Raw genomic sequence first — 27,297 nt, forward strand, 5'->3', positions numbered from 1 at the left:
CTAAATCATGAATCTTCTTACAATTTCAATCCTCAACCATAAAACCAATCTGAACACAGCTCACACAAATCTCCATCCCAGTATGGAAATAACAATCATGGCAACTGTGAGAATACCAGCCAAGGGGACCAACAATCTTCTAATAAATTGAGAAGACTGTTGCAAACTAAAGCTGCAGAAAATGGTAAGCAAAAGCAAACCTTTTCCGCAGTGCAAAGCGCAGTGCGGTGGGAGTTTGAAAACTAATTACATCTCCATGATGCATACAGTGAGAACAACCGCAAGCAGCAAAAACAAGCTCAAGGGAAAATCCGAGAGCAAGTCTCTACTCAAGCGAATAACAACAAGCGCCAAAGGTAAGCAGTTGTTATAAGACTAGAGTACGATGATTAGATAGTAGCTAACGCTCTATCCATTTCTCTAGGCACAGTCCCAGCAGAAAAGACCAGCGCAACCGAACCCACTTGAACAGGTGGAGAAAAACTTGGTGAGTGACTGTGTTGTAGGCAGATTGGCTAAAGAAACAAAAAGGCTGATGTGGAGGGACGGATGCTCATTAGAAAACGTCGCAATACTCCTGAGTCGTTTTGCCGAATCAAGCCAAACCCAGGGCAGCAAAAGCTAAAAGCTCCATCAAAGTAAGGACAGAAGGATTGAACCTTGGTAGCAAGAAGGATAGCTAATGGTCATCTACTTAACGCAGAAACAATCATCCAGATCCAGAAAAAGAAACCTGTTTTTACCATACTTTCTTTTTATCTAAAACTCTTTTATCAAAGAGACTGCAGCCTATTGCCTGCTCTTAGGTAAAGATGCTTCTCACTTTTATACATTTAACTATTATGAGTTGAAAGTAGTTAGAAAACTAACAAAAAGAAATAAACTCTTAGTTATTTGAGTTCTTTCAGCAACCACACCTCCAGGTTGTCTATTTTTAACCTGCTCAGCTCCCAGAGTGCTTCACCAAGAAATACGCAGAGTCCATCTCAAACTTATGAATATTCTTCAAATTTATCCCCTGTGCATATACCCGCAAACTGGAATGACCCACCTGAAATTGATTTGGGCCTTATTCAGGAACAAATTGATTCAAGTTTATCTCAAGAGAAGGATTTTTAAATGATCCTCCTGCTGGAAATTTGGTTGAACATGATTTCACAGGTAACCATTCCTTCAAAAATATTCCAAGAATCATGTCAACAGACCAAATGCATGGTGTTGGACTGAGCCTCCTGGGTTCATATCAGAAACTTTGAGGGCAGTGAGATGTTGTGTGAAGTGTCAAGCAATAATCTTCACAGGATAAACAACCTAACTTTGCTGCCACCAAGGTAGGATCACTTCATAAAAACCACCCCCACCCCCTGAATTGCTTCAGATCTTCAAAATTACATATCAACCCAATATAACTGAGGGAAATCAACTCATTCTATCCATCTGCTTGATAAATAGCAACTTCACATTTACATCTCTTGGAGTCAATGCCTCAACCAGAGATGCACTCAACAATCAAGGTGAAGGTATCCATACATTCAAGGTGAAGGGTACAATTCAACATAACATTGGAAGTTTGCTTCCACTTTCACAGGAATTCCCCAAATTCTTACAGCTGGACATATATGACACAGAAAATGAGTTTTAAAACCACAGAGTTCATGGTGAAAATCTACTTCCAGGACTTATTCAAAGAATCTAAACAATCCTTCACCATTAATATCCTCTCATGCAACAGTTTGAATTTGTTCCATCTGAAATAAATCCAAATCACTCAATAAGGCTTACTGATAATGCTACAAATGTGGATCAAAGAGTTTACAAACTCCCAACAGGTGACCAAATTGCTTAATAAGAATGCTCAGGAACCTTGATTGAACAATGGGACTTTGTAATGGAACCAGGTTGGGCCCGAATGTGATTTACACAAGAGTTGTATCAGGTAACAGAGTTAATGATTCTGTGCCCATCCCTCAGAGTCACATTCCTTTCACATCTGACCCAGATAAGTCTTGAGCTGTCTGGACTGCCTTTCAAGCTCATACACAAGAAATTTACTGTCAATCTTGCCTCCTCCCTCACAATCAATAAATCTCAAGGTCAAAAAATTGGTAATTTTGGTATTGTACTTCATGAACCTGTGTTTTGCATTGTCAAGAAGCAAGTCAAGCCAAACTACTAAGGTAGTGATTCCACAGCCTGAAAGTGGCCAGCCTTCATAATAAACTTCAAAAATTGTTCAAAAGGAATTTCTCTCACATTTTCAGAGTTTTTGAGTATCTCTCATCACCATTTTTCCAAATATTTACTTTTTCAGTAACAAATTTTGTGTCTTTTCCCAAAATAAAATGCCCTTATTTCACCAAGTTTTCACTTGAAATTTTGTTTTTCAACCTATTTTTCAGTTTAAATTTGGTTTCTCCTTTGACTGAATGCATAGTCACCCTGAAATTGCATCATCAGAGGTTTGAAAATTTTATCTCATTTCCTTTGCTCTGTCCCATTCCCTTTTGGGCCTTTCACATCCTGTGACTTTCACACCCCCTGTAACCCCAAATTTGGGGGCTATGCCCTTGCTGTAATTTACAAACCCCTATGAATTTAAAACCCCCTGGAACCCCAAATTTGGGGGCTTCCCCTTGTTCTCTGTATAAGCATATTAGTAGTAGTAGTAGTACAGATTATAACATCAACAACATTACACCAGGAAAAAAGAATGATCCCTTGCCAACAAGTGACATAGCAAAGTAGAAAGGGGCCTTTGTACTTTTTGATGTCACTTGCAGACAAGTGATCATTGTTTTTTCCTGGTGTTAGAGGAACTTCACCATAACAAACCACATTATCCATAGTTATAACCGGTCTAAAAAGAAATTCTCTTAGATATTTAGGTCTGATAGAGATTACTATATAAAAGTAAGAGCTATCTTGGAATCTGCCACATTTTCTTAAATATTGATTAGAAGACTCTTGGTTATTTGCATAGTACTATTAGAGGGGAAGGTCTTTCAAACCACCTGTAGATTGTAATAGCCTTTCAACCTATCATACAATTTATTTCCCCCTCAAAGGAACTTTGATTACCCATCCATCCCTGGAGTCCTACGCCGCCCATGGGCAGCCCGTGGGCTTCCATACCTCTTTGGCCCGTGGGCTACCCGCGGGCCTCAGCTCATGAGGCCAAATTACGTAGTCACATTTCAGATTGCAGGGGGGAATAGGGGGCTCTGAGATGCCCCCTACACTTTACATAGACAGAGAAACAGAGAAATAAAAACGTAAATCACTTTGTGGCTGCTAGTTTGCTTGCGTTCATCCAGTCTTGAGGGGTAGGGTTTATTTTGCAACTCTGTTTGCAGATTCACTTCAATGTCAATATCCCCGGCGTTGGAACTACGTATGTTGACAGGCCGCAAGAGGTCAAAGCGTGGATGCCAATCTGGCAGATGGTGCCGCAGGTTCAAACAGACTCGTATCCCCGGGGGCGCCCCTCGGGCTACCCAAGCCCGCCCGGCTTTGGTCACGGGTCTGTTGGGTCAGGCCAACTTCACAAATTTCCCCAAAAAGGCAACCCAAACCCAGCCTGAACCCGGCCGGGTTCAGGCTGCCCAATTGCCATGCCTAGCTCTGGCCATCAATCCACAGCTGGTACATCATAGCACAAATGCCATAACTGAGTATATATTTGTTTGCCTTGCACAGCCAGCAGCAGCTAGTGTAGCTCATTCTGCCATGTGCACATACAGCTTGTGATGTGCATCTGCTCAGGACTAATCTGCTCAAGCAACACCTGAGTTGTTTGACACCCCTCTCTCTAGATTGGCACTGGGACAAGGGCATTGATAAATGCACACCCACGCCCACGCCCTTTGAAAAGGGCATGTGGGGCCGCACACCCTGTATTTGCGGAGGGCGTGCACACCCCTGTATGGGTGTGCAAGGGCATGCATGCCCCTGTATGGGTGTGCAAGGGCGTGTACACCCCTACATGGGTGTGCCCCGTGCCTGCTTGCCAAGAGAGATACCTCTTGGCAAGCAGGCATACACATCCCTGCTTGCCAAGAGAGATACCTCTTGGCAAGCAGGCATACACATCCCTGCTTGCCGAGAGAGATACCTCTTGGCAAGCAGGCATACACATCCCTGCTTGCCGAGAGCCCCTCGGCGGGCAGATGTACATATACCTGCTCCACAAGAGCCCCTTGGAGGGCAGGTGCAAGTATAACTGCTTGCTGAGGGGCTCTCGGCAAGCAGGGATGTGTATTCCTGCTTGCCAAGGGGCTCTTGGCAAGCAGGGATGTGTATGCCTGCTTGCCAAGAGGAATCCCTTTTGGCAAGCAGGCACGGTGCACGCCCTTGCACGCCCATACAGGGGTGTTGTGGTGATTTATATGGGCATGCGTGGTAGAATGTCCACTCGGAGATAGCACGGGTGGGAATGCACAGAGCGGCTCAGGCAGAGTGCATTCCGGTGACATAAGCACTGAGGATGATTTCAGGAAAGCACACTAAGAAAGCTTACAGAAAGTCAAGCGCGGATTGCAGATTGCAGATTGCAGATTTTGGATTGGGTATTTGGACCAGAGCAGAAAGACAGGACTGGACTGTGGCAGACTGCACACATGGACTGGTAGCAGTGGCGCGTCAATCTCATGCAAGAGGCAAACTTGTGATTTCCTTGGTAAATTGAACCATGCAATCTGGTCTGGAAAGTGTGTAACTTGTGTGTGATTTGTCACTCTATTGTACTAGGGTCACAAATCACACACTTTTCAGACCAGAGGGACATGTCAAGCTGAATTGTTTCCAAACTGTGACACCCTCATTTACTTGGGAAAAATTCACCTCTGGTCTGAAAAATATGTGATTTGTCACCCTATTATACTTTTCATCCCAGAGGCAACAATGGGAAGTTACATCATCCAGTTCGCCTAGGTGTGATTTAGTTATCCAGTCCTATGTGGTGTGAAATCCAACATAAATTGAATCTGTGGGTTTCAAGAGAAAGGTTTAATGTTGGTTAACAATATGGACTCCAATTCATTCCAAGGAAATCCTTTTTTTTGATGTTAAAATAACGCTTTTGTGACCAAATATCAGTTATCTGGTCTAAGTTACCCAGATAACTGATTTTTGGTCACAAAAGTGCAACATCAAAAATAGGAGTATCTTGGAAAAAAAGTGGAACCATACTGTGAATCAGCATTCAGCCTTTCTTTTGACACCCACAGATTCAATTTATGTTGAATTTAACACCACAGAGGACTGGATAACTAAATCACACCTAGGAGAACTGGTTAACATAACTTCACATTGTTGCCAGAGGGGAATTTCTGCTAATTAAATGAGAAAATTTATCTGTAACTGCCCTGATGGACTACAATTTGTCACCCGTACGTGCATACAATAGGGTGAAAAATCACACACCAATCACATCCTGTTGAGGCCACAGCAACACCGTAACAGCTACACTACGCTACAAAAAGCGGCATTATAGCGTAGCGTAGCAATGTCCCGCTATTCCTACAACCGCATAGTGAAAGCGGAGCGGGATTGTTGCTACTATCAGCGGTAGCGTAGCAACAGTCCCGCTATGATAAATTGGAACTCCATGTAGCGGAGCAAATTTTTTGCGCTATCACTATGAAATAGCAAAGCTGTAGCGCAGTAGCGCACCAATGTGCTATTCTCCGCTGTTAGCGGGGAAACCACGCTTTACCGCTATCAGCGCCTGAAAAGTGCATCCCGGGCGCGCGGCGCAGTCTCACCAATCAATGTGTGATTGGACACAAGATGCACCACCCTCATTGTTGGACACGGCGGCCGAAAATCCCAAGTTCAAATCTGACCTCAAGAAATAAAAATAATACTATTCCTTCCCCCTTAGAAGTTAGATGAAATAACAGTTATTTTCCCCTGCCCTTTGAAATGAATGTTTTTTCCCCCTGCACCCAACGCTATTATAGCAAAAAGCACACTAGCGCTCTGAACTCGCTATTCAGCGGCACCAAGCCTCTAAAAAGCGGCTATCTAGCGGGTTTGCCGCTATTATAGTGGTTAGCGTAGTGGTGGCCCGCTTTTTGCCGCTACAAATAGTGCGCTATTATGATCTGGGTTCCCACCCCCTATTCCTGAACAAAGAAGCAAAGTGGCATGGCCGCTTCCCTCAGCGTAGCAAGGCTGACCTGGAATTCACTACGCTTCCGCTACGCTCCTGCTTTGCGTAGCGTAGCTGTTGCGGTGTTGGCCACAGCAACAGGTACACAAGGCTGAAATGGTTCCAACACCATTCAGATTAGGGCTGGACCCCGGGTGATACCCGAGAGCCTCCATCCCAGCCGTGGTAATACCCATTGGGAATACCCAAGCAGAATATCAGTGGATGATGCTTCCGTGAAAATACCCATGGTTACCAGGTCGGGTACACGGGTATGTGCGGGTATTTTACCTGGAGGGTACCTGCGGATATTCCTGGTGTATACAGGGTATATCTGCGGGTACCCGGTCTCTCCAGCCCATTTCATGTGCCATGATACTCGATCCTTGTATCAAGATGGGCTAGATAGAAAACAACCTCTCATTCTTGTCTGACAAACTCGGAATCAGACTGGATCAAGCCACTATTCTGGCTAATTTCAAATACAAGGCTTGTCACTTTGATCACAGTCCTTCTAAGTGTGGTACCAGCAAACCACAACCATCACCAGTTCAATGTTCAATCCTAGCGGACGTCTTTGGATCTGTACAGACAGCAAACGGCCTTGAAGCGGAAATCAGTCAATACCTCAAAGAGATAGCCAAACCAGGCGAGGCCGAGGTACTAGAATACTGGAAGTGCAGGAAATCAACCTACCCTTTTCTCTGAGGAATGGCAAAGTGCTTCCTGGCCATTCCTGCTACCAGCGCATTTTCGGAGCAAGTATTTTCAAAATTAGACATGAAAAAAAATCCAAAAAGCCCTGACTCCTGAGGCAGTTGTCTTAGCCCAAATACCCGTCGGTCCCCGTGAGATTGGCGGAGTGCCCCAACTTTTATACCCAAGAATGCCCGGCGGGTACTTTTAGAAAAAAATCCTGCCGGCCCCCAACCCGTTGGGTCGGATAGCCGGGTATACCCGTCGACCCCGTCCCCAGGGTCCAGCCCTAATTCAGATTGATGTCACCCTCTGGTACAAACAGTGTGGTACAAACAGTGTGTGAGTGGTGCTTTACACTTTAGTTAAACTTTGGTTACAGACAATTTGTGTTCTGTGGTCCAGTTTAGTTACTACTGAGAAGAGATGTTCACTTTGAATCCAGATACCCGCAAACCTTTTTAGTCATTTCTGGACATCTGCATCTGCATCCCACAGCGGATACCCGCTGTAAGACTCAAAAGTGGTTGTGAAACCCTTTTGCTGAATGGAGAAGGGGATGAAGGAGGTGCAAGCTCTGCCCTTCTATACTACCAGCTACAAGACCCACCAAGGTAAGCTCGGCAAGTTTTAATAAGTGATAGGAGTGGTTATCTCAAGATAAGTTTCTTGTGACACAGTACAAAAAGTTTGTTATTCAGTATGTGAGGGTTGTTATATGTAAGTAAGAGGGTTGAGTGGGTACGTAAGTGTTTTGGGTGATGGGTGAGTATAAAACTTGATGAGTGATAAACTGAGGAACTAAAAATGGGGGGGGGGAAGAGAGCTCCTTATATAGACAAATGTAAGGGATTTTGGCTCCAGGGCAGCCCCTGAGTGAGGTATTTTAGCTGGCCTGGGCTGTACAACATGAGGGAGTTCAGAGGGAGTGGCTGTGTACAATTTATGCAAGGGGTGCATAAATGAGCAGGGGCTGTGCCAGATGATGCCATAATTTACGCAAGGGGTGCATAAGCTGTGTGGGGAATGATCATGTCATGTAATAAGACCAAAGAAAGCGGAGTTAGAAGGAACTAGAATGTGGGGAACCATTCAGTTGAAGGGGCACAGCCTGCAGGGGCAGTGCTGCATGATGTCATATACATAACAAACAAATCCAAACCAACATACGTAGTGGGGATAGAATGGTGCAGAGAAAGGTGACTTCAGGCACCTGACAGGTGGTTGACTGGGTGCTACAGGTTGTCCAAAGGGTCTAACTTCCAGTGTAGTAGGGCTCCAGTGATGCTTCCAGTGGGGAATAGGGGTTACTTTAGCCATGGGGTCCATTTATGGTGTCCAATGGATGGTATCTCAAGGCCTTCTGTATGTACACAAGAAAAACTTTTGATTTTTCACATTTTTGCATACCACACCAGTTCAAGCTCTAGTCCTTGAGCTGTATTCTAGCTGTCCTGGCCCGTTGTGGAACTCCTAAAAGATCAGGAAAGCGCTGTGAGGGGAAATAGTCAACTACACTACTAATAATGTAGAAGAGGCTACAGGTGCTGGTGAGGCTGCCCTCTTGACTAATGCTGATGGAGAGAGGGTTGCACTAAGAAAAATAAAAAGGTGTGCCTTATGATATCTTTGACTTAGATGGCTTTAACACTGATGGGTTTGAGGTGTACCAATCCTACTGAGTGAGAGAGGAGAAGTGAGATGAGGCGAAATGTTGGAACCACAATTCTCAACAAGGCTTTAGTGGCACAATGGAGGAGCAACAGTCTTGAGAGACTGGAGAGAAATAGGGCAGCAAGAATGTTTTTCTCACCGGATGCAGCTCAGGTATGGAGGCGGAGAATGAAGGAGAGAACCAATGGTTTGATTTGCATGACAATGCTATAATATAAATAGACTATGTACATGCAACAGACTTTTGGTTTTGAGATGAAATGAATAAGAAACCATATTGAATAAAGTACATTCTTTGAGACTACACATGAAGGCCCCGTTTGGACGCCTGGTGTGATATTATAAATTGCATAATAAAATACATAACACCCAAAATGAATTTTGGGTGTCATAAAACTAATTATGCCGCCAACAAATTTATCATTTGCCTGTTTGGCGCATCCACTCCAGAACACCTCTGGAGTCCACTTATCACAGGTCTGTTTGGCAAACCCAACCAGACCAGTTTCATAATGCCCACAACCAACCCTCTGGATGGCCTGTTCAACAGGTCATTCAAAGAAGTACATGAATGTGTACCCTCTTGATGACCGGTCAACCGGTCATCGAAGAGAACACAACAACCTCTGGATGGCTGTTTGGACAGGCCATCCAGAGGACTTCACCTCTTGATGATTGGAAATCCGGTCATCAAAGAGGACTTCGCACCTCTTGATGACCGGACCAGTCATCAAGAGGGACTCTACACCCTCTCAATGACTGCTCAACTGGTCATTGAGAGGGACTCTACACCCTCTCAATGACTGGTTGACCGGTCATTGAGAGGGACTCAACACCCTCTCAATGACAGGACCAGGCATCAAGAGGGACTCTACACCCTCTCAATGACTGGTTGAACGGTCATTGAGAGGGACTCAACACCCTCTTGATGACTGGTCCGGTCATTGAGAGTTACTCTACACCCTCTTAATGTCCGGTCAACCAGCCATCAAGAGGCCTTAGATTCCTTCTAGATTTCTGGTTGACCGGTCATTGAGAGGAACTCCACACCTCTCAATAACTGGTCCGGTCATCAAGAGGTGAAGTCCTCTTTGATGTCCGGCCAACCATTCATCAAGAGGTTACCCCACCTCTCAATGACTAGCTGACCGGACATTGAGAGGTGTAGAGTCCCTCTCGATGGCTGGTCCTGTCATCAAGAGGTGAATTCCTCTTTGATGACCGGTTTAACCAGCCATCAAGAGGGCTTAGATTCCGATTTCTGGTTTACCGGTCATCAAGAGGGACTCTGCACCCTCTCGATGATTGAACGGTCATCGAGAGGGTGTAGAGTCCCTCTTGATGGCTGGTCCTGTCATTGAGAGGGTGTAGAGTCCCTCTTGATGGCTGGTCCTGTCATTGAGAGGGTGTAGAGTCCCTCTCAATGGCTGGTTCTGTCATTGAGGGGGTGTTGAGTCCCTCTTGATGACCGGTCAACCAGTCATTGAGAGGGTGTAGAGTCCCTCTCAATGACTGGTCCGGTCATTGAGAGTTGCAAAGTCCTCTTCGATGACCGGTTTACCAGTCATTGAGAGGGTGTAGAGTCCCTCTTGATGACTGGTCCGGTCATCAAGAGGTGCAAAGTCCTCTTCAATGACTGGTTGTTGGATCATCAAGAGGTGAAGTCCTCTGGATGGCCTGTCCAAGAGGCCATCCAGAGGTTGTTGTGTTCTCTTCCATGCTTGGTTGACCGGTCATTGAGAGTTTGTGTAGTATGGGCCATGGGCACATATCACCCAGAAATACAGGTCAGGACCTATATTTCTGGAATGGCAGGGGATATAAATGTTCTGTGATACAGCGTAGTGAATTTTAAGATATCACTGGCTGTCCCAAACACATATAAATTTGGTGCTATACCCCGAGCACCCCCGGTGATAAGTCACGCAATTTATAACTGAATTTGGGGTGTCCAAACGGGGCCAAAGATATAAATGACTATCATAACTCTACTACTCAGGGTTCATGGACTACAAGGTGTGAGCTAAAAGTACTATTCACTTACTAGTGATGCTTAAAGAAAGACAGAATCAATAAGGATTAAATTCAGAGACAACATGAGGAGGTATAAGTAAGAATAAGGAGTCAGAATTTCAACAGGGAAAGCAGAAGCTCTTGAGACACAGTGAGATAGGTCAAGGCTCTGAGTTAAAATGTAAAGAGATTGCAGGGAGATATATTTCAATGGGGTGAAAGTGTATCTAAGTGTAATGTGAAAAGGTGCTACAGAGGGGATCTAGTAGAAATTGCATATAAGGGTTATGTAAAAAGGTGCTACAGAGGGGATGTAGTAGAAAGTGCATGATGGGAGATACAACATCTAGAGGGGTGTTGATGTATGTGAGAAGTACTACAGGGGGTAATACATGATGAGCACATAGTAACAATATCTGAAGATGTGCAGTAATGATGAAGGTACAATGACCAAGTAGTGTATATGAAATGTAACTATGTAGAAGATGAAATAATGATGAGCAGAAGTAACAGATATAAGTTCCAAGGAATGTACATAATGAAGATGAGCATTTGGTAATAGCCACAAGAACTATGAAGGAATGTACTGCTGATATCATATGAAGGGAAAAATGTGTAATGAAGCTATGTAAAATCTGATGTCCTATGTAGCTATGATACTAATGAATGATGTATGTAATAATGCTAAGGATATGTATGAAGAAAATACCTGCCAAAACTGTGAATGCCAATAACTGCTGATCCATTTGGAAATCCTAGGTGAAATGAGTGGGTGACTAGGGGTAAAATGGGGTGTAGAATCATAACAATGGGTTATTTTGGAAGTGTTTATGTGATATGAAAGTGTTGGTATGAACAGGAACAGGGTTACCACACTGTGTCACAGAAATCTTGCCCCTGCCTACCCATTCCGGCAGGCTACTTGGTCAGGGATGCATGGATGTTTATATGTTCACCCTGTTGTTTGAAGCTTACCCAAGAGATTTTTGAAATCAAAAATCTTTCATTTTGATTTCATTTTTGTTTCAAATTTCTTTTTGAATAGTTTCAAAATAAAACTTAAATATTTGTTTATAATTGGGGCCTTAGGGATATAAAAATATGATTTGCTACATTATAGAACAGTGAGGAATCCCGTTTTTACAGATGACAGTAAAAATGGTCCGCCATGACAAGGGTAGTTACAGTAAGAAATACACCTAATAATGCAATGTATTGTAACTCCCCAGTGTTGATAACTACACTAGTACTAATGTAAGCTATGCCAAGGATGCTGATATAAGAGTTGCCTTCCTGACTAATACTGCTGGGGATGAGTGTAACACTAAGAAAAAGAAGAAAGGTGTGGCTTCTCTACTATAATCTTAGACTGACTAATACTATGAGCTGACTACTTGTACCTGTAGGGTATGAGGAGGAGGAAGAGTAGTGGGGAAAAGATGAAAGGTTATGTGCAAATGTAAATTATATATGCAGGGGAATATATTTCCTGTTGAAATGATGGCTCTGAGTCAGAGAGAGGAGAGAAAAACAGGCCTGAGGAAAAATTCTGGGGGCCCGGAACAGAACAAGAAAGCCCACAAACGGGGCTAAGCTGCTAGCTTGTGAGGAGGAAAAAAGCTTCACACTACAAGGGACTCATTGGTCTGAGGGAAAAGGCGCAAAGTACTTATGATGTTTTGATTATCCAGATGAGAAGAATTTGTAGCTATTACAACTGAGGGACAATTTGTGGGCAGAAGGTGAACAAGCATATTCATCTGGAGGGAGGAAAAAAGAGTGACAGATGTGTGACAGGGAAAGAAATTGACATTGGGCAGTTGTAGTTTCAACATTCCTGGTATGTGTGAAAGTGTATAAGATGTGTGAATGGCAATGATATCTAATAGTGTGATGAAAGGTGTACTTGTGAAGATGAATCTAATGGTGTAGTGAAAAGGTCATACAGGGTGTATGGGGTAGAAAAATGCATGTGGGGATACAACATCTAGAGAGTATTATATATGTGAGGAAATACAACAAGGAGGGGAACACAGGATGAGCACAATGTAACACAGTCTGAAGATGAGCAATGATGAAATTTAGTGAAGTGAAGTAATGATGAGCACTAGTAATGTCTATGTATGATGAATGAGATATGTAATGATGGGTTGTTATGTGTACTATGATGACTACAGATGATGAAAGCTATGTTATGTATGTAATTCATTTAACTATGGTGACAATGACTAGAATATGTAATGTAGATGAAATGTCAGAAGCAAGAAAATACCAATGAAACTATGAATGCTAATAACTTCTGATCCCATGGGAATTTCAGGGTGGTATGAGTGAGTGAATAGGGAGTAGAATATGAGTCTGGAATAATAATGATGGATATGTATGATATGAGAATGATGATATGAGTGAGAACAGGGTTACCACAGCAGGAGTTGGGTACATATGTGCCCAGACACACTTGCAACACCATAAATGACAGTTGTTGTTTTTTTTGGCAAAAAATACTCTTGACTGGTAAAAATCAAAGGGGGGTTCACAATTGAAATTTGCAAAACTTTAGGACACATTTTAAGGTGTTTATGAACCTTTTTCTAAAAAATTTACAAATTGCACTGATTGCTCAGTATCACCTGTTGCTGTCCATTTTCCCAAAATTTTGAAATTTTGTTCATAAATGCCTTAAATTTGGCTCCAAATTTTAGTAAAATCCAATTGTGAACCCCCCTGATTGGATGCTTTTAGAATTTCCTAAGTGATCCTTATGTCAACCAAGTAATTCTGACATGCTATGAAGAGCCAGGTTTCAAGAGTTGGATGCATATTTGTATGCAATGTGATGTGAGGACTTGAGTTTGAGCCACGCGGCCCAACACGAAAATCCCAGACTTGAGAAGAACAACAAACTCCAGCCTCTTTTAAACCCGCCATCCCTTAATTTACTGACAATCACAGCCATTCTGCTCAACTCCAGTTCCAATTGCAATGACTGTTTAACATAAAGAAGGTTTAGGAAAAGCCTGGTTATACTCAAGTGGAGATATACCCAATCTTCAACTTCTTTCTCTCTGTTTCTTTGTTTTTGGTGTTGTTATTTATTGATCTTGTTTCTCTTATTCAGGCTTATTGTTATTTTTCATCCCCTCACTTCAAAATCTTCTGTATCTATATTTGAGTTGTAGTTAGGACCAGAAAAACAGAAGTTAGATCATGATATCACCCATTATACCATTGTTTTATCTTACTTGTTTTTCTTCCCTTTTATACCATTATTGTTAGTTTTTTACTACTATTACTATTAGCTTTTGATATAAGCTGCAATAAAGTTTTTGATCTCAAATTATTGCACCTTAGTGCACCATGGTATCTTTTGAATGCTCTAGGACTCTGTAGCATCCTTTGAATGCTTGTAGGTTCAAAGCGTCCACAAGATTTGGATAGTTTTTGGAATGTGCCCCATGGTGTAATCAGTGGTCCGCCACTGACCAAAGCTAGTTGCCTCTTAAAATATATTTCAACCTGATTTTTGTTCAGGTACACCCTTCACATTGCCAAAGGTGTTTCAATTGCTGCAAAAAAAACTGTGTCAACTGTGAGCAGTTGACATGCGGTAACTCTGAGGAAGCTTGTGGTGTTACACCAGCCTCACTCAAGGTTTGACTCAACCCAAGCTTCAATACACAGTCACTGTGAAAGGCACTTGTGCATTCAGGTGGAGTACAATGGTAGCTTGATTTTGGAATGGTTTTATTGCTGCTGCGGCGAAGCCAGGTAGACCCGCTCAATGACTGGTGGGCTAGGTGTGTTAATTTTTCTAAATGTTTAATGGACGTTGGGACACTGATGGACTTGTAAGACCATTGAAGTTCAACATTTCTCATCAAGGAGCCGAGGACATATAATTTAAAATGCTGCTTTTCGCGGATAGGGTAAATAATTATACATAACTGGTACATGTCATATTTTTTTGGAGAAATCGAACTTGAGATCGAGGACTATCGCGTTCAAACACCTCGGCGCAGCGCGAATGACCTCATGGGTGAGGCAACTTGCTTGAAGATGGTAAGTACAAGGGATTTATCTGCCGAAAACGTTCAACCGTATACTTCCGTCCCTCCCGTGACGTGTATGACCGCGCCGGTAGTGTAGGTACTCTCGTGAGAGGCTAGAAAAACGTAAGCGGGCCCGACCTCAGAAGGTTGTCCCGGACGACCTAATGGAGCTGCCTCAACGCCGATGCTATCCACCGTTTCTGGTGCTTGCCCTCCCGTGGCAGCCTGCAAGGCCGTGTATATGATTCCGGGGGCGACGGCGTTGACGCGGATTCCCCTTGGTGCCAATTGAAGGCCGAGGGACTTGGTGAAAGTGACGATTGCGCCTTTGGTAGACGCGTAATCCACCAAATTCGGACTCCCCTGCAACCCAAACCAAGAGTACAGCCGGTTCAGCTCCCGGAAGAAAATAACTGGGTAAAGTGATAAATGGGTGGTTGACCTTATAAGCCGCAACACTAGTGGAGTTGATGATGCTTCCACCTCGACGCATGTGGGGTAGCGCAGCTTTTGTGATTGCAAACTGAGATACGGATCTCGAGGTGATTAGAAACCCGAAGACATAATTTGGCCTTTTTTCCAGGACGAAAATTGTTTACGAGACAGGAGGTGAACGACTGACCATACCAAAAATATTCAGGCGGAACGTGTTTTCCACTTGATCTGTCATCAGAACCAAAAAGGACCAGATCAATAAACGTTCGCTCGACCATCATGAAAGACGGTGCTCAGAATAGCTTGAAGAATAAAATTGGACATTTAAATACCTAAATTGATTTTTTCGAAGTTGTCACAGAGATCTTGCCGGCCGGAGTTGTTAATAAGAACATCGATTCTTCCGTGTTCATCGACATGTCCTGGAGAGAAAGCAGGAGATTCGTGATAAGCAATTGTGGCTACATGCAGGTTGCACCTTTAGTTTTCCTAGGAGAGACAACATGAGCAACTTACTCTGAACAGCTTTGAAGCAGTTGTCTCTGCTCATTAGATCTAATGGGATTAGAGTGCAGCCACTACCGTTGTTGAATTCTTTAGATTCTTTCTCGATTTGCGCTTTAACTTCCTTGGCATCCGACATCTCTTGCTCTAGAAATACGATCGAAATCTTCGCACCCTCCCTGGCCATCATCAGTGCCACCGCGCGTCCGATCCCAGAATCGCCTCCAGTAATCAAGACTTTTCTATTTTTGAGTTTACCTGCAGAAAAAAAAAATCAGCCAGTCTTCCACCAGATATCTTCCCTGAGTCGAATTCTCAATGACGAAACTGACCACAACCGGTATATTCATGGAACGACGGATTCCCATTTTCCGAATGAAAATGTTCTAGCATAGTGTAAATTGGTTTGGGTTCTAATTTGCTATCTAAGCCCGTTCCTGACTGAGTCTGAGGTTGGATGGAATCAGTCGGGAATGCGGTAGGGGTCGCTGAGGAAGGCATTTTTGTTGGACAACGAGATGTTGTTCAGACTGGTTCAAGTTCAAATGATATGGTTTCCCGTCGACGAGGGAGACAAAAATGAGCTTTAAATATCCTGTCGTTGCGTCTGGTGAGATCGCTTTGATTCACGATGACGTCAATCCTTGAAAAAACGAAGAAGACCTGACGATCAAGCGTTGAAATCCTCCTGACGTCATCGGAGTTCAGCCATCCGAATCATACCGGGACAATTTTTCTGGTGATGGCCTCAATAAGCGTTATTGAGAGCTGCTGATACCAACATCAAGCTAGCCAATCTAAAAAAATTAAATGCATTAGCTTACAAATCTAAGCCTAGGCCAAGGCCAAGGGCGGCGAAGGACTTGAGTACATATCAATGTAGTCAAAGAACAACAATCATGCTTATCAAGCTTTCATGGACGCCACGCTTGCTTGTGTGAGGACAGCGAGAATGACTAATGAACAGACCATGTTTTTGTGTTCTCTTGATGCATTTTCAATCAAGTATCTCGTCGCCGGGATTCTTTGGTGCAATGGGTTCAAAAATTATGACTGCCAGCTCATCTTACAAAAAGAAAGTAAACATCAGTCCGGTTCATCGACCAGCCGAGGAGGAATTGAATAAAACTTCTCTATTTCCGAAAAGAGAGCCAGTTGCGAGGACAAATCAGCAACAGTCTCCACCAGAACAACAACCGCGCAAAAAAAGGTAACTTCTTCGGTGAGCACCTGCACATCGGGAAGGATTCCACCATGGAGCAGTCCGTACCTGCTCAAGGAAGGCTGCTCCAGGCGGACAGCAGCTATGTGTATTGGCTGGCCGGACGGCGGAAGGTGTCTTCGCTCGCCGGGCCCGGGGAGAATATCGCTCCTTGTAATTCACTTGGCTCACCGGGCCCGGGGGGAATATTGCTCCTTACAATGCACCAGCTAGTCTACATCCTTGCCGAGGTTGCTCCCCGGCAATCACCTGCACATATGCTTGCCAAGAATGATTCATTCCCACCGGGCAGAATCCTCGGCACTTGTACATGCTTGACAATGAGACTGGCCATCGAATGGAGTAAACACTCCCTTTGATGGCCGGTCCGACTGCACATCTAGAGGAGGAGAGTCCTCTCGATGGCCACTGTCTTCTCCCTTTGATGACCTATTACATTGGCAGACATCGGGAGGGGTAACTGAAGGCCGAGGAGGCATTCTTGCACCGGGAAGGGGCTGGGTGGGACAATCTTTGCAAGATCAGCATGTGTGGGTTCTCAGGCCCTTTTTTTAGCAATTAAAGAAGTTTTATTCGGGGGTGCCCAGCCGAGTCTACCGACTCGGCGCTTAGAATAGCGATCCAGCCATTCTGCGGCAACCCCGCTCATCTACATCCCCTTGATCTACATATCAAGAGATTGAGGAATGGATTCAAGCTCTCCTTCATAGACACGTGACACCCCTTCTCAAACTCATTGAGTATCAAATCTCTCAATTACGCGCGCAATGAAGGAATGTAATGCAGTGATAAGGAAGAAATACAAGTGTTTGGCAGCACATGAAAAAATACAAAAACATGCAACTTATTCATATCCTCAAAGCACCACCGAACGTCTCGTAGGTGTCGGTTTTGTGGAATTGGTATTAGCCTTCGGTTCTTGGCTAGCGAACAAAGCTGCGAGTTGGGGTGGCAGGTCACGTTTGTTCAACGGGGCTTTGGTGGTGTTCTGGTTTTGTGGGGCGAACAAAGCTGCGAGTTGGGGTGGCAGGTCACGTTTGGACAACGGGGCTTTAGTGGTGTTCTGGTTTTGTGGGGCGAACAAAGCTGCGAGTTGGGGTGGCAGGTCACGTTTGGACAACGGGGCTTTGGTGGTGTTCTGGTTTTGTGGGGCGAACAAAGCTGCGAGTTGGGGTGGCAGGTCACGTTTGGACAACGGGGCTTTAGTGGTGTTCTGGTTTTGTGGGGCGAACAAAGCTGCGAGTTGGGGTGGCAGGTCACGTTTGGACAACGGGGCTTTGGTGGTGTTCTGGTTTTGTGGGGCGAACAAAGCCGCGAGTTGGGGTGGCAGGTCACGTTTGTTCAACGGGGCTTTGGTGGTGTTCTGGTTTTGTGGGGCGAACAAAGCTGCGAGTTGGGGTGGCAGGTCACGTTTGCTCTGGGGTGCCGGGAAAGGGGTCGTAGCGTTCTTGCCTTTTGCTGTTTTCGCATCTCGTCTAGAACGTCTGTGTTCAGAAGGGGTGTTGGAGAGGACCAGTTCGCGAGTTTTTTCCATCGAAGAATCTCCAGGCGCGCCTTCTTCCTCGTTTCCATTAAAGGACAGGACCGCGATTGCTACTGTGTCTCGCTTTTGTTGAATTGCTTGTGCTGGGGATGCAGTGAAGCTGTGATGAGAGATTTGGACCAGGAAGTCAGCGAGCCATAAACAAAAATGCGCTCAGAGTCAGTTAAGAATAAGCTTACCTGGATGCAGCGGCGCCAACGTCTAATTGAAAAAGACAGATAACAAAAGTCATAACATAAGTAGCAAGCATCTTGATGGGCGTCTGTGGTTGCTCAAGGGCGTATTTCCGTAGATCTCGGATAAATTATCGGCGGTCAAGTGACGATCCGGTGAATGCTTGCGTGAAGCTCGATTGATGAGTCTGATTGTGGAACGGGTTGAAATTATAATGTCAAGGAATACTAATACTGATTATTAATTATTAATGATTGGTTCTACGCAGTAGATTAGAAAGTTGCCGGTCACCAGTACCGTCACTAATAAATATATAGTTGAGAAGTTAAGATGTTTGCTTGTGACTGCTTGAGATGAGTGGAGAGAAAGAAAGGAGGCAACCTGGCGAGCCTTCTTATACCAAATCTTCTTAGTGGGTACTCGGAGAATTCGATCGATTGGACCAGCAGCGCGAACACTTTGCTGGTTAAACTGAGCCCCATCAGCCATGCCTGTGAGCTTGCCTACGGTCACCTCAGTCAGCTCATCCGGTTTGTTTGTTTTCTTTCTGGACCAGTCGATAACGTGAACCGGTTACATACAGCAGAAATCGGATTCCAACGGCATGGCGTGGGGGCAACCAAGTGCTTAGCAGGCAAGCTTCGGGGCCGGTAAACAGCTCCACGTCTTGTCTGATATCAATGTCATTGTGCCGATGTGTATCCACTACAAACGAATCAGCTGGCCGGGATCTTCCTCTCAGTCTGAAAACGCTTGGACACGTCAGTGCCCAGCTGAGGTCCTGAGTATCCCAAGGACAGGCCAAGGACGGCTGGGCATCCGATTACCATGGGTCGTGAGGACGGGGGCAGTACATATTTTACGGGAAGCTTTTCTAATCATCTCAAATCCTTTGCGGCTGCCTCATGCCATAAAAAAGGAAACACAGAATACAGATAAAGAATATGACCATGGCCACGGGTCGGTGCGGCCGTGCCGTCGTTGTATGTAGTCGCACCCATCAAGTCTTCACAACTCCTTCGGTACTGGTTACCGCGCGAACGGGGCATAATGACATTCACCGCTGCGCACCAGGAAGTAAGAAGAAGCAGCAGCTGTTCTGCTACATTTCATTTCATTTTGATTTATGTTTATTTCTTCGATTCGTGGTGTTTATCCACATGTTGTCGACACCACTTGCAAGGTTGACTGGAGAGGAAAACTTCGATTCTCCCAAGCTCTCCTCTCAACATAATTCACACCGTGTCCACTGTCAGTACTGACGTGAGTATTGCAAGTTGCAGATAGATCACAAGGATGAGAAAGAAAATCAAAAGAAGGAGAATTGATCCAGAAAAAAAGTGTCAATACAGATATTTCCGGACCCAGTGATTCCCACCCATGGTCTATATATAAGCACTAGAGTATAACTATCATCAACAACAGCAGCAGCAGCAGCAAGCTATGGACAAGAACAAAATGAAACAAGGGTTGGAAAGATTCTGGTGCTTGTAAGCTCCAGGACAAGTGTACCATAGGAAGACGGGACGATAGAGACAGACAGAGAGAGATGCTGGTAAATCTGAAAGGCTCAAAATTCAAGCCGGGTAATCTCAGTAAAGATCTGGTCGATGGGGTCGACCTGTTCGGGATTCTCGTGAGCGGGCGAAGGATCGGTTGTGGCATCAGGAAGTGACGAAGAGGAAGGGGGGTAGGTGGAACGGAAGCGGGAGGTTTCGTGCTCGATGGTCTTCAGCAAACTGGGCCGGGCATACTCCTGGCCCATAATAGCAGGCTGTCCAGCCTGCGCATCTTGGCCTCCGTTCGTCCTGCTGCTTGCTCCTTCGGCTTCGAAATCGATCGTCCCCGGTTCTTCGCCCTTCAGGATACCTCGGTAGTGGTAGATCGTGTTCGGAACGATCAACGGCGTCTTATTTGCGAGTTGGTTTGAAAAAATCGGCAAATTATCTGTGTGAGTAATAGAATGAGATCTGGGTAAAAAACGCGAAGAACTCAACCATCTTCAGATATTGTGCGCGCAGGATAAGCTTAAGCAACTGCCTCAATGCCAAGATCTTGACCAGTCTTTCGGGAGCTGAGGTTTGGTCCTCAGAGGCTGACAACCAAAGCTGAGTGAGTGAGATGAACCGGGCGACCAAGGTAGCGCGGACATTAAGTTCACTAATTTTGGCGCGTTCCTGCTCCGGAGTGAGGTCGAGATGGACTCGGCGCTCGGCTTGCTTCGCTTTCTCGACCTCAGCAGGATCGGTGTTGGCCGGTGGGACAGACGTACCGACCGGATAGTTTGCTGGGATCGTCCATTCGAAAGATGACTCCCCGCCTTCGGCCTTAAACAAGTTCCGCTTATCCACTAGCTTTATAAGGTCCTCATTCTTCGATGTAAATAGCACCTTCGACCGAACAACCGCTATAATTATAATATGTACATCGTATCGGTCGATCAGCCTCCAGATTCTTGGTCTATTAGGCTAAGTAAGTTTTCAAAGAGAAAAAGAGAGAGGTTTACGGTCAATCATTGTCGAAATCGCCTTCCAGATGCCTTGAAAAATCCAGGGTGCGTTGTGGATGATTTGATGATTCAAAGTCTGAATGTAAGCCCAAATTGTACGTTTCTCTAGATCAGTGACTCGTTCTTTCTCTTTCTTTTTTTTTCTTTTTTGAGTAGTAATCTGAGATTTGCATGTTGATATTTCGTTGAATGGATATCAAGATTGACTTACTTCAGGATAATACGATTCCAGTGTGGAGATCATGAACGATGCACATTTCCAATCCATGTTGGACATCCCAAATCCACTAACAACGACTGCAAATCAGAAAGAGGTATGACATTCACTAATTGTAAGAATTTGCTCACCTCAAGTCGATCAACATTGTGACGGTTTCTGCGGGAGGAACGACGAATAGTCGAGTCACTTCCATAGAATAGAGGATGAAATCTGTGAAGGAGAAGAAGAGTTGGGTTATTTGCAAGCGTTCAACTGGCTAGGGGGAAATGATGAGGTATACCTTCGAGTTCTCTTGGAGTTTGATCGCTGGTCTTATGCTTGGCAGCATTGACTCTAAAGATGGGTGAGCCAGATTTATCAAAGCCGAACACAAAAGCCTTGGCGGTCTTGAGCTGTTTGAGTATGCTCGGGTTCTCGTAGTAGATCGTTGAGAGCTTCCGGTCGGCCCTGAACTTGAGCGAGTTGATGAGTAACTCGAGAGAGTCGGCCGTCGACTTGAACTTCTTGGCCCGGATGTACTTCAGCACCATCATGTCCGGGTCATCCATCATGATCCATGCCCATAGCTCCGTCGCCAGCCTCTCCGCCTCTGACTCTCCAACCAAGTTCTTGACTCGTTCGGGTACGGTCGGCTCAGCTTTTGTCTTGGTCGCTTTGCCATCGGCCTGGTTGGCTTGTGCGGGGGTGTATAACAATCCGTTGAGTGCCTCCCAGAATTTCTTGAGGTCTGTTAGTTGTGACTCGGTGAGATGGGGGAAGAACTCGAGTTCGGTTGATGGTTGGTTGGACATCCTTCGTCGTTCGTATGGGTTGCAGCAATAATCTCGTTATCAGGTTGCGGCGGTTCCCAATACTATTTATCTTCGCCAGTCGTGCTCTTCCCTGTTCTTCCCCCAACTATTTCCAACGAAACAGTGTGACAGTCGACCAACAGCAACTCCTGGAACGGTACTGAGGGACTCCTCAAACATCCACGGCTCGGTTCAACTGCCGGACAGGTACACTGACTCTGGTGGATATCGGCAGGAGAGAATCCTGGATATCCAGACACTCACAACTCAGTGCAATTTCCGACTCCAGCCATTCCCTTGACCGTATCTGCACATTTATGTCTGGATTCAATACACCGAGCGTGGGCCTGTTACAATTCGCTCAGCCCAGCCAATCCACTTGCCAAAAGCATCCCTCACATTGGTCACTCGATCAGGCATTGCAGATGATGTGGAAGGTTTCACAGTTACCGGAAGTCCAGGGCGGTGGAAAGATCCATCGGTGGCTTGCCGACACCCTCCTACCGGACATTATCTGACGGCCCAGTTGTCCTGGTACAACATATCAAGTAGCCCCTCGTACGTATATCACAACAACTGGGTGCAACTTGCAAGGCGCGCATGCTCGTTCTCTCAGTTGAAGGGCCTTCAAAAGCCGCTGGCTTGCACTTGCTTTACCTGCCGCGAGCGAGTGACCTCATCCTGTGAGATTGTCGGGGAGAGATAATATAATAGAGTAAAGAGACGCATTAGAAATAGAGAAACAGCGCGAGTACAGGCGCAATAATAGCATAATGCATGAAAGAATTGCATTATGAATCAGAGTAGCGCGGGCGCGGCCGCGGAAGACACAAATTGCATGAAGAAGAATACATTATGAATGAAAGGGTACGACTAACAGAATAGAGTAGAAAGGAGGTAAACAGAATAAAGATAAAGAAGGTGGTAGGGAAGTATCCACCAACCACAAGTCAAACAGCTGACCAATAGATATAAAAGAGAGAGCTAAGCGACGATGCATCGCTCCTCTCTTTCCCCTCAGTACATTTTTATCCAGTCTTGCGCGGTCATACCCTCGAAACCCTTACGGTAGTATATTAAGCATTCATCGACTCCCAGTCGGAAATACCTTAATCTCACTGCCCCCGGTCTACAATAGTATAACCTACTCGACAGATAGTATCTTCCTTATTCTTTACGCCCCACTCCTACGATTCCTTACGCACTCTTACGACCGTTCCAATTGCTACGTGACCTAGGTGTGTTATCCTTCTTGTTATCCTTTCCTATACCCACCGAGTTCTTCGTAACTCGTAGTTGGATTGCCCCGGTCTTAGGACTGCTGGAAGCTGCGTCAGTCTCGTCGAGTTACTCCGAGCCGCTTATCGAAGGTCATATACTAAAGATTGATATTCTTTCTGCTACAGTCTACGGCTATAGCACTACGGACTCCTCCGTAAGTAGCATAAGCCTGACAATTGGGGGTCTGGCCGGGAAATTTTCCGCTGACCAAAACTACCAAATACCTTTGACGCCGAGAACAGTAACCCTCTCGACAACTCTATCCAAACCAATACCTACTACTTACACTAATCCCGTTAACTTCGTTACCCCTAATAAGTCAGTAATCGTCTGCCATCTCTGCCGTAAGACAGAGACTCAAGAGTTCTATCCCAATCCAGTGTCTGAGTACGCTGAAAGCACCATTCGAGGAACCTCGAACCTCCCAGACAATCGAGTAGGAGTTATCCGCGAACCCAGAGCCACCACTCCAGGTTCTCAGCAATCAGACGTAGAACACTCGATCAGAGGAGACTCACCAGAAGTCCTACTTAACCAAGAGGACGGATCTACCGAGAGAGTTAATTTGTTGCCTGACGATAGACCCGTCAGCGTTCACAGTGACCAATCTACGGGTAAGAGATACCTCTTTCCATATATAAACCATGGACCCGTTGCTGAATCTTAAAGATGAGTTCGTCACTAGAACTAGACGTATGTACCGGGCGTCAGACCCTTCCCAACTTCGCTCCCGTGGATTTCCACCAGCGTCAGTCATCCCACAAGATAGACGAGAATACCTTAATAAATATAACAAAACATACACTGATGACTCTTTATCTAGTACCGGTGACCGAAAGATTCGAGAGGTATTTCTACCGCATGGACAAAAATCGAATCTGGTTGAACAACGTCACGAATCAATCATCAGAGGCGGCCATCAGAGCTCATCTAAGCTACTGCCGGGAGGACTTCTCGGAGATGATAGCGTTGAGAGGTCGGGAAGCTACGTTAGTAAGAACAGGAGGGTGGGACCCGAGCTCCATCACAGCATCCCACTACTTGAGACCGACGGAAGTAAGCAGATCATCTCTCCTATAACCTCGCCTAAAGGCTCTGACCCATCCAAACCAAAATCCTTGTTACATGATACAGAATACTCAACCGGCAAGAACTCATCAGGGCAACTTGGCGACGGTGATGGAGAACATCCCGGTAGCCAACAGAGCGCCCCTAACCCAGGCTCGTCGAGCGTCCAATGCGAACTTGGTCCAGCCAAGGGAAAGGAGAGACAACCTCCCTCCAGCCCGCCCAGCAAATCACACCGCCCCAGCGCGCTTAAGGAACCAAGGCCCTCAACCTCAAGTCATTTGTCAACGAGAGGCCGGACCACCGATGCAGCAAGTGGGAGCCACGTTCCAAGGCCCTACCAGAGGACCTCGCCGAAACAGAGCTTGGAGATCTTCCATCTATTCAGAGATGGTTTGAATGGCCAGGTCCCTCCAGGGGACGTACCAATTCCTCGAAGAGGGGAGAATCAGGACCCAACAGCGAAACCACAACGGCCCTCCCCAGGACCAGTTCCAGAACGATCAGGATCAGATCTGAAGATAGACCAAATTCCAGCAGATAGCGATATAAGTACTAATCATTTAATAGATCAGATGAGCGAGAATGTAGTCCAGATTTCTAATGATTTAGCTATAGCCCTCACTAAAATATCTGCGTTAGAGAACAATGTTATATTGAGTCCTGAGATTAAGGCGGCCGTAAATTTTATTAATACGATTATGCCCAAGAAATTGGAGAAAGAACTGAAGGACAGAGCATCCACTCAAGAAAGTATTGAGGTTCACGTGATCGGGAGGATCAATGACCTTGATCACAAGATATGTGAGATAGGTAACACAATTCAAGATGAGTATAAAACAAGCTCCCTAACGAAGCTTGAGGAACTCCATAAACAGACCATGGAGTTAGTAGTGGAGAACAGCAGCCTAATGGGAGAGTATCACTTGAGGTTAGATAAGTTAGAAAAGGCTATACTAAACAACAGCCACAAAATAGATAACTTAAGCAATGATACAAAACAAAGAATCGAATCACAGTTCAAAACCTTTGAGTCATACGCCGATAGCATTAATCATAACATTAATACATTAACTGTAGATAAAGAGAAGCAGAGGAAAGAGTACGAGGATCGACTACTCAACCTGACAAACTCCGATAATAAACTGTTACAGACTATCAGACAAGAGATCCTTAAATTAGCGAACGATATAACAAAGCCGACGAAAGAGGACAGCTCTTGTTGGAAAGAATAAGCAGATAGGATCCCAGAGTCTGAAAAAGATGAAGCACCTCACCTCCAGAAAACGAATAAGGGAGCATCCGAGACCGCCAAAACTTACAGCCCAGGGCCTAATAAAACCGAAGCAGGATACGAGAAAACCTACGTTCGGCATCACAGTTCGGGTAGCCCTGGAATTACGGAAATTGATAGCACTACCCAGAAATTATTGCTCAACGGATTACCTAAGGTATTGGATTGGGCGCAGTTCAGTGGTATGGGGGAATATAACCATTTAGATTTCATCGAATGGATAGATACCCTTAAAGACGACCACAATATGCCCGATTGAACCTACTTTTTACGGACGTAGCGAACTCGTGGTACAGACAGAGAAAAAGAGAAGTAGGGATCCAACCGTGGAGTTTCTGGAGGGAAGAGATGATGACCCAATTTACCACCGATACGTGGAAGAGAGATGTCAAAGCTGCGATGAAGGAAGATGTTCTGGACTTAGAAGGAGTCGAGTCCGCAGCGCTGTGGGTAACTAGACAAGAAAAAAGGATAAGAGCAACCGAGAGGAACATAGATAGAGAATCTATGATCAAGAAAATGCTGTCATTATTAGACCATGATATAGCGTACAAAGTTAAAACCGCTATGTCGCCTACAGGAGGTATCACCGAGATCATTAACCACCTTAACGACCTAAAGGCAGTCATCAAAACTAAGAAGTCCCGAACAGAGAAAGAAAGACTTCATAGACAGAACCTCTATCATAAGAAATCTCCAAAAGCCGAGTATGATAAAGCGCAGAAATCCGAGAAAGAAGAAGAGAAAAAGAACCCAAGTGGCTTCCAGGAAATCACCTGCTATGAATGCGGGAAAAAAGGGCATAAAGCAACAAAGTGCCCAGAAAGGGCAAAGAAGAACAAAGTAATGGGAGTACTGAACGAAGATAGCAGGCACGCTATTTCGGAGGACAAAGGACCGCGCTCCTTACCATCATCGGAAGGAGATGTATCCTTGGACGATGAGGGGGTGCAGACCTTTGCTATCGCTAAATCGAAATGTGGAGCACCGGAGACTCAACAAGTTAGCACCAAGGAGTGCAGGATAGCACGGCGCATGGATCCAGCAAAAGACGCCTCGACGGGGAGCATGCATTTACAAGGAGGGACGAACATTACCAACGTTATATGTAACAATGTTAAGGTAAAATGCCTACTAGACGGAGGAGCCTTCTGCTCGATCATAGGGCCCAAACTACTGAGCAAGATCAGGCCCCAGTGGGAAGCAGAACTACTACCGGTGAAACATAATAAGTTCTTCAGCTGTAACGGCAGACTCTCCCCGCTAGGGATAGTTCAGCTGTTAGTAATATTCCCGCACGGTAAGGGCAATGTAGAAATCAATGTAGAACTAGTAGTAATGAAAGATTATAATTTCAACACAATATTATTGGGGAACGACTACATTATAAACTGTGGGATAGATATTATTAACAGTGACGGACGCTACTTTACGATAGGAGGGGCAAGAGACGTCCGGTTTGAGATAGGAGTGACGCGGAGAATAAACCTAGAAGCGCTAGAACTGAGCCTGACCAGACCAGATAAACTATTCAAAGAAACTATTAAAGAGAGCAGAATAAATATGGCGCTCTCAGAAAAGGAGAAAGAAGAGCTAATCCATACCCTTTGGGTACATAAGGCGGCTTTTGCGACAAAGAACAAGCCGTTCGGCAGTATTAAAGGTCACGAAGT

The 27,297-nt window shown here is 45.1% G+C and overlaps 3 protein-coding genes across 3 annotated transcripts; all 3 read right to left on the minus strand.

The window, feature by feature from the left end:
* Window positions 1-14,625: 14,625 nt before the first annotated feature.
* PtA15_18A21 (uncharacterized protein) lies at window positions 14,626-16,023 on the minus strand (the record flags this gene model as incomplete). Its single annotated transcript, XM_053164737.1, has 6 exons — window positions 14,626-14,946; window positions 15,026-15,106; window positions 15,206-15,246; window positions 15,351-15,440; window positions 15,535-15,780; window positions 15,855-16,023. The coding sequence occupies 6 exons, from the start codon at window positions 16,021-16,023 to the stop codon at window positions 14,626-14,628; spliced, it is 948 nt and encodes a 315-aa protein (XP_053028521.1).
* Window positions 16,024-17,600: 1,577 nt separating this feature from the next.
* Window positions 17,601-18,537, minus strand: PtA15_18A22 (uncharacterized protein; the record flags this gene model as incomplete). Its single annotated transcript, XM_053164748.1, has 2 exons — window positions 17,601-18,387; window positions 18,467-18,537. The coding sequence occupies 2 exons, from the start codon at window positions 18,535-18,537 to the stop codon at window positions 17,601-17,603; spliced, it is 858 nt and encodes a 285-aa protein (XP_053028522.1).
* Window positions 18,538-20,031: 1,494 nt separating this feature from the next.
* Window positions 20,032-21,981, minus strand: PtA15_18A23 (uncharacterized protein; the record flags this gene model as incomplete). Its single annotated transcript, XM_053164759.1, has 6 exons — window positions 20,032-20,370; window positions 20,459-20,868; window positions 20,968-21,046; window positions 21,182-21,257; window positions 21,319-21,400; window positions 21,471-21,981. 6 exons carry the CDS (start codon window positions 21,979-21,981, stop codon window positions 20,032-20,034), a joined length of 1,497 nt encoding a protein of 498 aa, XP_053028523.1.
* Between the last annotated feature and the right edge of the window lie 5,316 nt (window positions 21,982-27,297).

This window comes from Puccinia triticina, chromosome 18A (assembly GCF_026914185.1).
Source record: "Puccinia triticina chromosome 18A, complete sequence".
NCBI classification, from domain to species: domain Eukaryota; kingdom Fungi; phylum Basidiomycota; class Pucciniomycetes; order Pucciniales; family Pucciniaceae; genus Puccinia; species Puccinia triticina.